Genomic DNA, 12,648 nt, shown 5'->3' on the forward strand with positions numbered 1-12,648 from the left:
ATTAAGGCCTATACTTTTCTCCACTTACTACGAAATTATAAATTCCAATCTTGGGCCGCAATCTAAACTCAACTAGAATACATCTCAGTTTGAATGTGGATTGTCCATAAAAACAAAAATGCATCTTAGGCCCAATCAACAGGCAAAAAGGGTTTGGACACTTTTGTTCACCGTTGACGGCAAGTAGAAATTGGGGATTTTGAGATAAATTAGATTAAATAAGTTATTAATCTAGGAGCTACAAGGATACATTGGTAATCTTATTTATTAATAATATTTTAAAAAAGAGGCTATAGTGGATAGAACGAGGACTCTTAATAAATCTAATGGTTTTGAAGAGTTAAATTCATCTATTTTTCGTTAAGTCAATATAGCAAAGAGAATGCACGATACGATACAACTCTGAACAATTTTAAAAAACTATTTAACCATTTCAAAAAACTAGAGCTTGATTTGTTGGACTGTTAAATCATATTTAACCTAAAACGAACGAAATCTTTTAAATTTGTTAGAAATTAACCTTTAATTAGAAGACTTATAATTGGCAAATTTGAAAAATAAATATGAGCGAAGAGAAATCTAAGCCAATGGTCGCCAAGTGTAAAAGGTTATATAACAAGGCTTGTTTTTTCTTATGGTAACTACTCCATGATTAACTTTTTCTAAATAGTCTATATGGCATATATTCTTGAATATGCTAATCAAATTTTAACCAAAGCAAAAACTTACCAAAGTAAGCGAATAAATATCATTTTTAAGTCTCTTGTGTGTATGAGAGATTGTTTTACTGTACAAAGTGCGAAAATGTTAATTAAAATTGAATGCTAATTTATACGCATTTAAATTCCAAGCCCCTAAGTAATCTCCAGACTCCATATTTAGATATATACGAATCTTGACAAAATAATTATAATTTATTTATTTTTTAATTTCTCCTAATCTTTATTTTACAAAAAAATCATTCTGAATGGTGATTTTGAGAGTTGTGAAAGATATACTTGAGAATTAATATAATACTATAAGATACGTAAATCTATTAGAATATATCCTCTTCTTGGAGTTTCTTTAACATTTATACCAATGAAATACATATATCTATGAGAGAAGAGGAGAAAATAAATGCATGCTCTATTTATAACAAAAAAACTCGGCCTAAATAAAGTCCAAATCTTACCGCAAGTAGCTAATTTCACTAATTTGGCAAATTTAAATAAATAAATTTAAATCTCTAACTATTGGCAAATGCCAAATGTACAACAGTTATTGTGGAACAAGCAAAATGCAAAAGTTTGTAGAGATGACATGTTAGTTATTATTCAAACGTAAGCAAATTGTATGTGGCAATACGACTTTTGGATCATAGGTAATTACCACATAAGTAAATATTGGATTATGTAAAATTCAAACAAAGTACTCAATGGGCTTGACGTTGATAAAAAAAATTTGTTTTTGGCAAGATGAGAGTGACTCATCGGTCGGTAACTTTGAAATCAATTTTGAAAATATATGAATCGATTAAGCTCAATATATAGATAGTAAAAATGAATATTCTATCACAACTGAATAATGGATTCGACTAATACAATAAAACTGAAGCAAAATTTGGTAGCAGACATCACAATTCACGACATTATTAGTCTTAAAAGATGGGTCTTCCAACACTTCCAGATCGAAAGAGGGATTCCACACAATAATTCCAAATCACAAATAGCAAAAATACAAAAAATCTGAAAATTTAACATGTGTCATATGTTACAACAATCAACAACTACTAAGTAATTTAAAGCAAATGAGGCTAAGCCAATTTACTACAAGCAATGACTAAGATAGATGGATCGCCATCTATTATTATGGTGCGACAACGAGGCTAAACATGATGAGCCTCATACTATTGTTGTGGTATTACCTTGCCGTCTATTAACATTTCACCCGACCTCATTAAAGTGTGCTATGATTCGCAACAATTCAATATATCTAGCGTCAACTTACACTGACTAATAGCAAAAAAAAAAAAAAATCAAAATACAAGCATAAATAAGCACAAAACGATCAGGTAAATAACTATAAAATCATTTTGTTAGATTTTTTAGCTCTTATTGAACATTTTACCTTGTAATATCGAATAGAATTTCCATTGACTCTAACAAACCAAGTTCAACAAACTAAAAAATTTGTTCTGTTATTTTCAATTTTTTTTGCATAATGCAAACCTATGGAAAAGGCATTAGGATGAATGGTGGGGACCATATATCCGCTTAAACCCTAGTAGACTCTCCTGCTCTACTCGAGCGACACGTGTCACATCCACGGCATTCTCTCCCCCATAATTATTTTTCATCCCTAAAATAAAAGGAAAAGAAAAACAAAACCTTCCACTCTCCCGCAACTAGCAACTCACCCCTCTCTCTCTCTCTCTTCAATTCATCTCTCCCCTCAAATCCATTATCACCACCAAATCGATTTCGAAATTCGAAGTTCGTTCACAGAGAGATGGAGCAGAGCGCGGTTTCGTGCAGTTCTCTGATTTCTTCGCCGAATGAAGACGAATTCGCCGTTTGCCAAATCCTGCTCGGTCTCAGGAAGCTGTTGTCGCTATCTGAATCGCTCTCCGATCACAACTGGGGCTGCAGGCGGAAGAGATCCTGCCTTGTCTCGCCTCCGAGCGCTTCATCCTTGCCGGAAAACAGAATTGAAGAGACATGTCTTCCTCTCAAAGCAGAGGAGGAGGCGGCGGCGGCGGTTTCGAGCCCCGAAACACCGCTTTCCTTCCCCCGCAGCGAATGCGATGATAGGCACAAGCATTCGTCGAAGAAAAGGGTACATACTTTCTCCTTAATCTGTTTCCTCTTTGATTTAGTATATTTTGAGTTTTGCTTTGTAAATTACTATTTGATTTTGATGATCCCCTGTTTCCTGCAAGTATTTTTTCTCCTTCATTAATGGCGAAATTGACGATTTTAACCCTTGGATCTGCAGTTGAGGGAAGGTTACTTGGATATGATAAACAGACTAACTGAGCGGAAGGAGCTGCTGTCAAGGGTAAATTCGTCATAACATATTTTACCAACAGTTGTCATTCTTCTCTCATCATCACCTTATCTCCTTCTCTCTCCCAATCTAAACAAAACAGGAGATTAAAAAGGTGAAGAATTTCCACAACGAGCTCAAGGCCTACAATTCCCAGCTCAAATCATTCAAACAAGCGGTATGATCCCCAAAACAAGCTCTCGAATTAATCCAATTTTTTAAACTTAAATCAGCATTTTGTTTGTAAATCAGGAGATGAGAAGAGATCATGTGCTCCGATTAGGGGGGCGGGATATTGATCTAAACCGTCCCGCGTTCGGCGATGTGGAGGTATGTCAGCCGTTTGATGCGGCCGCGGATAAACGGGCCAGATCTGCTGAAGCGAGGATGAAGAGGATGAAAATCATCAAAAACAAGTCTAGATTTAGGAAATACTAAAATCTTTTAATTTATTGTTTTATTTTAGTTCCACATTGACCACTTGGTTCTCCAATAGAATTGGATAGAACTAATTTCTTGCTGTTTGCCAAAAATATTGGTTTAATTGAGATTGTAAAGCGCCAACATTTTTGGACTAGTATGATTTATTCTCTCTTAAACTGATGAATTTATCTGCGGAAAGTTATACTAATTTGGAATGAATGGAAGAGATATTGTTGTACTACTGATTCTCTTGTGTCGTCATATTATATTTCCATTTATAACTAAACAAACTTGATTTACAAGAAAAATATGGGTGACAATTTTGATCTAAAGATTTTTATAATAGAATTTGAGATATTAATTTTATGATTACGAGAATAATTATACCAACAGTTGTAGTTGCTGTTACAGGAAATGAATTTACGATGAATAGTCACAAAAATTAATACAGACCAAATCCAAACTTATACTAGTTCTTTAAAACTCATATATGATGAATGAATAAAAATCATAAAATCAAAGACAAACATTAATCAAAGGGTGTTCTCTAGTAAATTTTTTGCACGAAGATAGTATATCAATTCTCATAATCTTGAGCACCGCCGTCTTCGTAGTCCTCCTCCTCGTCGGCGACGGCGTCCTGGTATTGTTGGTACTCCGCCACCAGATCATTCATGTTGCTCTCCGCTTCCGTGAACTCCATCTCGTCCATCCCCTCCCCGGTGTACCAATGTAGGAAAGCCTTCCGGCGGAACATCGCCGTGAACTGCTCACTGACGCGGCGGAACATCTCCTGTATCGACGTTGAGTTTCCGACGAACGTTGACGACATCTTCAGCCAGGTAGGCGGTATGTCGCAGACGCTCGATTTGACGTTGTTTGGGATCCACTCGACGAAGTAGGACGAGTTCTTGTTCTGCACGTGCAACATTTGCTCATCGACTTCCTTTGTGCTCATCTTCCCCCGGAACATGGCGGAGGCCGTCAGGTACCGCCCATTCCGGGGGTCGGCCGCACACATCATGTTCTTAGCGTCCCACATCTGCAGAGACAGCTCTGGGACGCTAAGGGAAAAGTAGTTTTGGGATCCACGGGAGGTGAGTGGGGCGAACCCCACCATGAAGAAGTGGAGGCGGGGGAACGGGATTAGATTCACGGCCAGTTTCCGAAGGTCGGAGTTTAGTTGCCCCGGGAACCTTAGGCAGCATGTCACCCCGCTCATCGTCGCCGAGATCAAGTGGTTCAGGTCCCCAACTGCCGGAGGGAAAAAATGAGTAGAAAAGTTAGTGGTATGAAATTAATTAATTGAATATGAAGTTCATTTACTAAATTGTCAAAATGAAAGTAGATATTTAATAGGTTATGGCCCAAAATGAAGTATTATAAGACATATATTAGGGAACATAGGAAATATTCTCTAAAAGCATGCACATTATTAGGCTAGTGATCAAAATTGTAAGGTTTGGGTAGTAAAAATTTGGTACTCACAACTTGGAGTGGTGAGCTTGAGGGTGCGGAGGCAGATATCGTAAAGGGCCTCATTGTCGAGGACCATGCATTCGTCTGCGTTCTCGACTAATTGGTGGACGGAGAGGGTGGCGTTGTAGGGCTCGACCACCGTGTCAGAGACCTTTGGGGAGGGGAAAACGGAGAAAGTGAGCATCATTCTGTCGGGGAACTCCTCTCTGATCTTTGAGATCAGGAGGGTGCCCATGCCAGACCCCGTGCCCCCACCCAATGAGTGGCACACTTGGAACCCTGATCACATCATTGGTAACAACAATTAATCTTCCCAGTACGAACAAATATTAGGCAATAAAATAGGATTAATTGTCTCTAAAATTACGAAATCAAGCCAAATTCTGAATTTGATACCCAAAATTTTAATGCAAACACAAAGTTTCAAAAAATCGCAATCATCCCATAACAATTTTATTTAGCAAAATACGATATGGAGTTGGTGCATATGTATAAATTTTGGTGATACAAAAGATAGTAATGCAAATGTGTATTGAGTTGACAACACGGCTAACTAAAGGATGTCATTTTCATTTTCCTACAAATTTGATCAAATGAGACAATTCCAAGCTTTAAAAATAGAAGCGGTTTTCAACCTTGCATACAATCACAACTCTCAGCCTCCTTCCTAACAACATCGAGCACCGAGTCGATGAGCTCGGCGCCCTCAGTGTAATGCCCCTTGGCCCAGTTATTCCCAGCCCCGGACTGGCCGAATACGAAGTTGTCAGGGCGGAATATCTGGCCATAGGGGGCGGCCCGGATGGAGTCCATGGTGCCGGGCTCGAGATCCATGAGGACTGCCCGAGGGACATACCTCCCCTCGGAAGCCTCGTTGAAGTAGACGTTGATGCGGTCGAGCTTTATATGGGAGGCGCCGTCGCCGCCCTTGTACTTTCCGGTGGTGTCGACGTCGTGCTCATCGCAGATCACCTCCCAAAACTTGGACCCGATCTGGTTGCCGCATTGGCCACCTTGAATGTGAAGGATCTCTCTCATCCTTTCCCGTCAATCTAATTGTGGGATCAAGGTGGGGATGTTTTCATCAAACCAAAATGAGGTGGAGAGGAATGTGAGGGAGGGACTCTCATTATTCTCTCTTCAATCTCCACACATTAATGTAATATATACAAATCATTAAAATCACTTTTAGAGGTAACAAAAATATTAGCTCAATCGACATGTGAATTTGCAATAGCTCCACATACAAACGTTTGGTTTTAATATGTTAATTTCATTGGACAAAACATCTATTTGCCATTGAATCGATCTAACCCCTCAATTCTATTTGTTCACAACTTTTTTTTTTAACTTCAATAATTTAGGATTACCTTAATTAAGTTAATTTGTCATAAAGAATAATTTCAATTCAGATATGTCACAAAATTAGTTGTATTGTAATGCATAATTTGTTTTAGTAATTAGGGAGTAGTACGAATTAGTAATTACTCCATCCGTCGCCGATGATTAATTGACACCATTTTTTTCGCCCATAATTAGTTGGTAATCTTACTTTTACTAATTTTGGTAATGAACATCGTACTCTACTAACTTATTATACTCACATTTTATTATAAAATTAATATATAAAAGTAGGACACATATTTTATTAACTTTTTCAACTCATTTTTTTAGTATATTTCTTAAAATTCATGACAAGTTAAAAAGTTCAATTAATCGTAGACGGAGGATGTACCAGTACTGCAATCCAAAAATTGGTTGAATCGGTCAACGGTTCACAGCTTAATCGGCCCAATATTTCAATCTACAACTATTCAGCTTTGGATGAAAGCCCAATAGTTTTTGAAGCTAGCTAAACTGATGGGCCTACTGGGCTAAAAGGCCGAGGACAGTTTCACAAATAAGGAAAGAGAAAACCCTAATTCAATAATTCTTCACCTATAAATCTGTTTAGAATTCAGCTGCCTTACCTAACAACAGCTCTATGAATTCCAATCCTACGAATCCGGTTATTCTCCGGTTATTCTCCTCATCTCATATCTTATGGTTTATATTTTTGTTCAAATTTAACTCTTATTTTGAAGATTCTTCTACCACTTGTTAATTTTAATTATTTTCCCCCAAATGATGATTATGGATTGAATATCTCACGACGGTCGTCTGAGATGCTCAGTGTCATCGTTGATGTAATCACAATCCTTTGTTTCTGATGGATTTTTAATTCCTTTGATTGTTGTTTTTGAAAACGATTTGTTACTTTTCGATTCAAAATGGCTTGCTTAATGAGGATAAACCTTAAATTATTCCGATAGTATATGAATGGATAATTTACCTCCTACTCATTCTGAGAGCCTTCACTTCAGCCTATTTTTCTTATTTTTTTGATCCGAGTATCTAATTATGTTTAATTTCCAAATTTTAATATTGTTTTTCATTATTTTATCTTAGAATATCTCCTTTTTAAAAAATATCTTTGCAAAAAGAAAAATAAATTTTGTTTTGCAATTTTAATTTTTGCAATTAAATTGATTTTGTTAAATGGCACAATGAAGAAACGCATTCGATGAGATCAGCAACTGGTCGTTGAAATTTTATATAGTGCACAAGTCCTTTTCATTCAGAGTGCTGTTTTATAATTCCGCACCTTTTTTTTCTTAAAATGTTGTCATTTTTTGTGGTATTTTTTTCCTGTTAAATTTTCGAGTTTTTGATAGACTGTCCTTCATAAAACTACTTATAGTTTGGACATTTATATCCTAATTTTACTAACAATTTCGCACTAATAAGCATTTTAAATTATCAGCTGGTAAAGATGATTGACTATTAAATTTTTAAAAAATGTTTTCTATTGTACATAAATAAATAGTAGTACTCCATATTTGTTGTTTAAACAATTATCTAATGTAAATACGTACAGTACATTGGAATATTACAAATTATACATATGACCATGATTCTGGTCTGTTAGTAACTGTTTGTGCTTTTATTGGGCTTGGACTTAAAACGAAATGCTTTTGGGCTTAAAAGTGTTTTTCAATGTTTAATTATTAAGAGTCTAAAATTAAAATGTCCATAGATTATACGACAATAAATTCGTAGTACATATCAACAAATCTTTTCTTTCATTTCGTTTATTTTTCTAATTTTGTAATGTCCGAATTAATTATCTTAATAACTAGTAGTACTAGACTACCAGTATAGAAAAATTATTAGTTAATTAAAATTATTTTATCAATTTTATTAAAATTATACTGGTGTGGAGTAATTAAAACAAAAGATGACTTGCAAAAAAATGTAGTTCGTTGTGACGTAGTACTTTTCTTGTTAATAGATGCATTTCTTTTCGGAATGGAGTTTAAGATTAGTATGTTAAATTGATGGCGAAAAAAGTAAGAGAATAAAGTAAAAGTTAACTATTTTTTGTCAAAAACAGAAATGACTCAATTAATTTAAAACTTTTCAAAATAGAAAAATGATTTTATTAACATGGAATGGAACGAAGTGAGTACTAATTTGAATTGCTCAAGCAACAATCGAAAATTTTGGCTCGTGATTGAAGTTTTGAATTTTGAGATAAAGACTCCATAATTATATATACGACCATAAATGAAACTTACATTGAATTGAATATACCTTGAAAAGGTGCGCAAAAGTAAAAATATGATAATTTTTGTGCGTTCTCAAATTTACTAAGTAAAGATAGTTGTATTAATGCTGTCTGATTCAGATTAGATAACGATTGCCAGTTTTAAAGAGGTAAGAAAATTATATACTACTAGTAATCTTGTAATTAAAAAAAAAGTAAACCTGCATGTTATTAACCTTTTCTTAAAACCCAATCAAATGGCTATTTTTTTGCCTTATGTGTGTATGAATGTGTGTTTGTTTAAAAAAGGAAAGAAGATGACAAGACGACAGATGACTTAGCTTAGGGCTGGCAAGTCGTGCGGATTGGGTCGTTATCGGGTCAACCTGATAATGACCCAACCCAATAAGGCCTAACCTGAACCCGACCTGTTAAGGAAACTGTAAATCCGAACACGAACCCGACCTGCTACCTTCAAATCCGAACACGACCCGCACCCGACACGAACCCGTTATCGACACGATATAATATGGGTTGACACGACACGATAACAACCCGAACCTGATATTACACGATTAAAACCTAATATTACACGATTAAACCTTAATTTTTAACCTAATTTACACAATTAAAATTCGTTTTATACTATTTAAACCTAATTTATAAGAAATTAAAACATTAAAGTAATATATATTTTTTTAAATAATAATAAAAATAATAATATTATTTCTTAATGGGTTACCCGTATCCGACCCGCATCCGACCCGAACCCAACCCGAAATTATCGGGTTCTTAATGGGTCAACCCGATAAGGACACGGATCCAATAAGACTTGACCCCAACCCAATAATTTCGTGCGGATTCGTGTCGGATTATCGTGTCGTGTCGAAAATTGCCAGCCCTAAGTCTTAGCTTAGAAGAAAATGAATTGGGTGATTAATTTACACATACTTTTAACTATCATTGGGAGCAAAAAATATAGAGATAATATACTTAAATTATCTGGCATTTCTCACTTTGCTGACATATTCTTTGACTTCTTTAATTAATTAAATTTCTCCATGTTGTGATAAATAAACTATTTAATTATCACTATACATAGATAATTTGAAAGGTCTAATACATAAAAGTTAAAAAGGCTATATTTATAGATCAATTGAAGGGTCTAATATAAAGGGGTGTGTGTGTCTATTGTTTAAAATTGTGTAGAATACAATCTGAACAGTTGGTATAAGCTGAAAGGTCTAATTATAAAGGTTAAATCTAGAGGCCTATAACAAAAAAAAAAAAATCCTTTTTAGGATAAAATTTGACCAATCAGCATGAAATGGATAAGATGAAGTAGTAGGAGTATTAAATTATTTAACTTTGTATTTGGATTAATTGACGTTTTTCTACTGAATGATTCTTAATACTGATTGACGTGTAAAATCAACTAAATATGTAGTACAAGCATAGTATTTTCTTTGAAAATACACTTGTATTTGGTAATTATAGTCATTAAATATTTTGTAAGCATTCTTAAAGGTACAAAAAAAAAGAAATTTTCCTTTTAATTTATTTAGAAATAATTTTAGAAAAACCCAAAAATATGATTTAGTAGTGATGTTAATGCATTTATAACTAAGATCTAAGAAGTTCCATTAATAGTTTAAACTTTTTCTAAGAAAAAGAAAAGGAAGAAAAAGAAAAATTGAAAAACATAATGTGAAAAGGGGAAAACATAATCTTTTGCGACGGGTCTATGCAACATGTTCATGCACGTATGTTCTACGTGGTTACTTCCTGACATACTTTGATGGATCACATTCCATTTATACTATTTTTCCGTTCATTAGGTCATCCACAACGTTGTTCCTATACTGTTCCTTAAACCACTATTTGAGGGCTCCACTGTACTTTTTTACTCCATTCTTTAACTAAGGAACGGAACCTGCAACCCTCCGTTCCTTAACCGTTCCTTAAATTACTATTCATTCAATTTCATTTTTTTTTTATTTCCAACCAAATTCAATTTAAATAAACACACTTTATTAAAAAACACACAACATTAAAAAAAATTTAAACTTTTAGAAAAATAAAAAGCACACAATTAAAATCCTAAAAAATGAAAAGCACACAATTAAAATCCTAAAAAAATAAAAGTACACAGTTTTAATAATTTCATCCACCAAAATTTGCCCAAATGTGCTCAATTAGATCCTGTTGTAGTTGGGTGTGGGCACTAGAGTCGCGTGTCCTTGCACGAATAGATAACCGTTCTTGTATAGACGGATGCGCTCCACTTCGAGGCGGACTACTTGCGGTTGAGCTTCCGGGGGATTCGTCGTCGAACCAATTTCCCGCCTCGGGTCCTTCGTCTTGGACAATCATGTTGTGCAAGATTATGCACGTATACATGATGTCGACCATGTTTTCCATGAACCACGTACGAGCCGGGGCTTTGATGATGTTGAAGCGCGCTTGGAGAACCCCGAACGCCCTCTCCAGAGTTGATTTGAGATGAAAATTGGGGTGGAAATAGAGAGGAATAGATGTGTGTTTGTGATTGAAATGAGTATGAAATAGGAGTATTTAAAGAGTAAATAAATAAAAAAAATAAAAAAAAATACAAAACGGATATAAAAAAACGGTCACATTACCGTTGCAAATTTTTATTTTTTTTATTAAATTTGAATTTTTTTAAAAAAATTGAATTATTGCGTCACCGGGACGAAGCCCACTCGCGGGGCAGCGAGTGGGCTTCACGCGTCGAATGGGAGGCCGCCACGTCGCCTCGGCGCGTGGCGGAACGTTTCGTTCCGCGTTCCTCCGGAACGGAACGCGGCACGACATAGGAACGGCATGGGCACGGAATGGCGACGGAACGAAGCCCGCAACGCGTGCCGCCGCGGAACCGTTCCGCCGGAACGGCATAGGAACCGCAACGGCACAGCGTTGCGGGTGCCCTTATCCATAGTTATAGTACTCCCTCGATCTCAGCTCAAATGAATGATTTCTTTTTGCAATTATTTTGAGTACATGATAATAAATAGTTAATGTGGAGATAAAGTAAAATAAGGAAGAGAATAATGTAGAAGAGAGAATTATCATTTTTCTCAAATACGTGCCGGAAAAACAGTAAATCATTTGAGATGTGACAGAGAGAGTAATAAACAACACATATTTTATTACAAGATTAATAACGGAATTGTTAATTGCCATGCTTTGATGGATCACAGTTTCATTTATAGTGTTCCCTCCTTCTACTGCTATTTATACGTGTTTTAATACAAAATTGATAATTGATTACAATAAAACTATTTTTTGGAAGATCGGAATATAAGACATGAATAACAATGTTCAATTACAAGTGTATAATGTTATATGAATGGGTCCAGGGTACAAAGATTATCCTGTTGAACAATTGGAAGATTTGAAGATTATCAATATCATTAGAAAAGTAGAAAAAAAGTTAAAGAAAAAGAAAGAAAACAATCTTTTCCACTGCTCTTTTTCAAGATTGGTACAGCCTGCGTCATTCCTAACAAAATGTTGAATAACTTTTCTAGTAATTAATTTTAAAGAGGGTTATTGCTGAATTTATGCAATGAATTTTGATATCAAGATTTTTAAGTGAATTTAAATACTATGAATACAGTAATAGGAGTATGTATTTATTACATTTCTTTTAATTAATTAGCCTGATTTTTAAGATTATTTTTTAGTATCGAAATCAGAATGTAGTCCAGAAACTCCTTTACAATATCCCAGAAATAAAATACTAATAAAACATTTTATAAAGTTAAATCGTGAGTGCACCACAATTAAATGAGATATATATGCATAAACATTATCAACATATATGCAATTCCTTTTGCTGTGTAAGCACCTCTACTTTTCATGTCACCACCACCACCTACTGATTCTTCACTTGTTGTCATGCTTTTTTCTTTTACAAAATCAATACTACTAATAAATATACTATAGATTAAAAAAGTTTGCATCTATCTTTATTGAAATTCTATGTTGTAAATGCAATCTTTCGTACACCTCCTCAATTCAAATCTTATCTTAAAAATATAAAGGCTATGCATCGAAACCAACTATACATGTTGCCTTATTTGATTTTAATTTTAATTTTTCTGATAAGA

The 12,648-nt window shown here is 34.8% G+C and overlaps 2 protein-coding genes and 2 non-coding genes across 4 annotated transcripts; 3 read left to right on the forward strand and 1 right to left on the reverse strand.

Annotated features, from left to right (window-relative positions):
- Window positions 1-2,375: 2,375 nt before the first annotated feature.
- On the forward strand, window positions 2,376-3,691 carry LOC121802912. Its single transcript, XM_042202604.1, has 4 exons — window positions 2,376-2,817; window positions 2,977-3,039; window positions 3,131-3,205; window positions 3,280-3,691. The coding sequence occupies exons 1-4, from the start codon at window positions 2,491-2,493 to the stop codon at window positions 3,463-3,465; spliced, it is 651 nt and encodes a 216-aa protein (XP_042058538.1). The 5' UTR covers window positions 2,376-2,490; the 3' UTR covers window positions 3,466-3,691.
- Window positions 3,692-4,003: 312 nt separating this feature from the next.
- Window positions 4,004-6,013, reverse strand: LOC121801821 (tubulin beta chain-like). The gene is made up of 3 exons (XM_042201247.1): window positions 5,565-6,013; window positions 4,939-5,208; window positions 4,004-4,704 (listed from the first exon to the last, which is right to left on the reverse strand). Exons 1-3 carry the CDS (start codon window positions 5,965-5,967, stop codon window positions 4,028-4,030), a joined length of 1,350 nt encoding a protein of 449 aa, XP_042057181.1. The 5' UTR covers window positions 5,968-6,013; the 3' UTR covers window positions 4,004-4,027.
- A 1,033-nt stretch (window positions 6,014-7,046) lies between these two features.
- On the forward strand, window positions 7,047-7,144 carry LOC121806043. The gene has a single exon (XR_006051582.1). It is a non-coding gene; the product is annotated as a small nucleolar RNA Z161/Z228 (small nucleolar RNA).
- Window positions 7,145-7,203: 59 nt separating this feature from the next.
- LOC121806034 lies at window positions 7,204-7,277 on the forward strand. The gene has a single exon (XR_006051574.1). It is a non-coding gene; the product is annotated as a small nucleolar RNA Z105 (small nucleolar RNA).
- The last annotated feature ends 5,371 nt before the right edge of the window (window positions 7,278-12,648 follow it).

This window comes from Salvia splendens, chromosome 5, assembly GCF_004379255.2.
Source record: "Salvia splendens isolate huo1 chromosome 5, SspV2, whole genome shotgun sequence".
Classification (NCBI taxonomy): domain Eukaryota; kingdom Viridiplantae; phylum Streptophyta; class Magnoliopsida; order Lamiales; family Lamiaceae; genus Salvia; species Salvia splendens.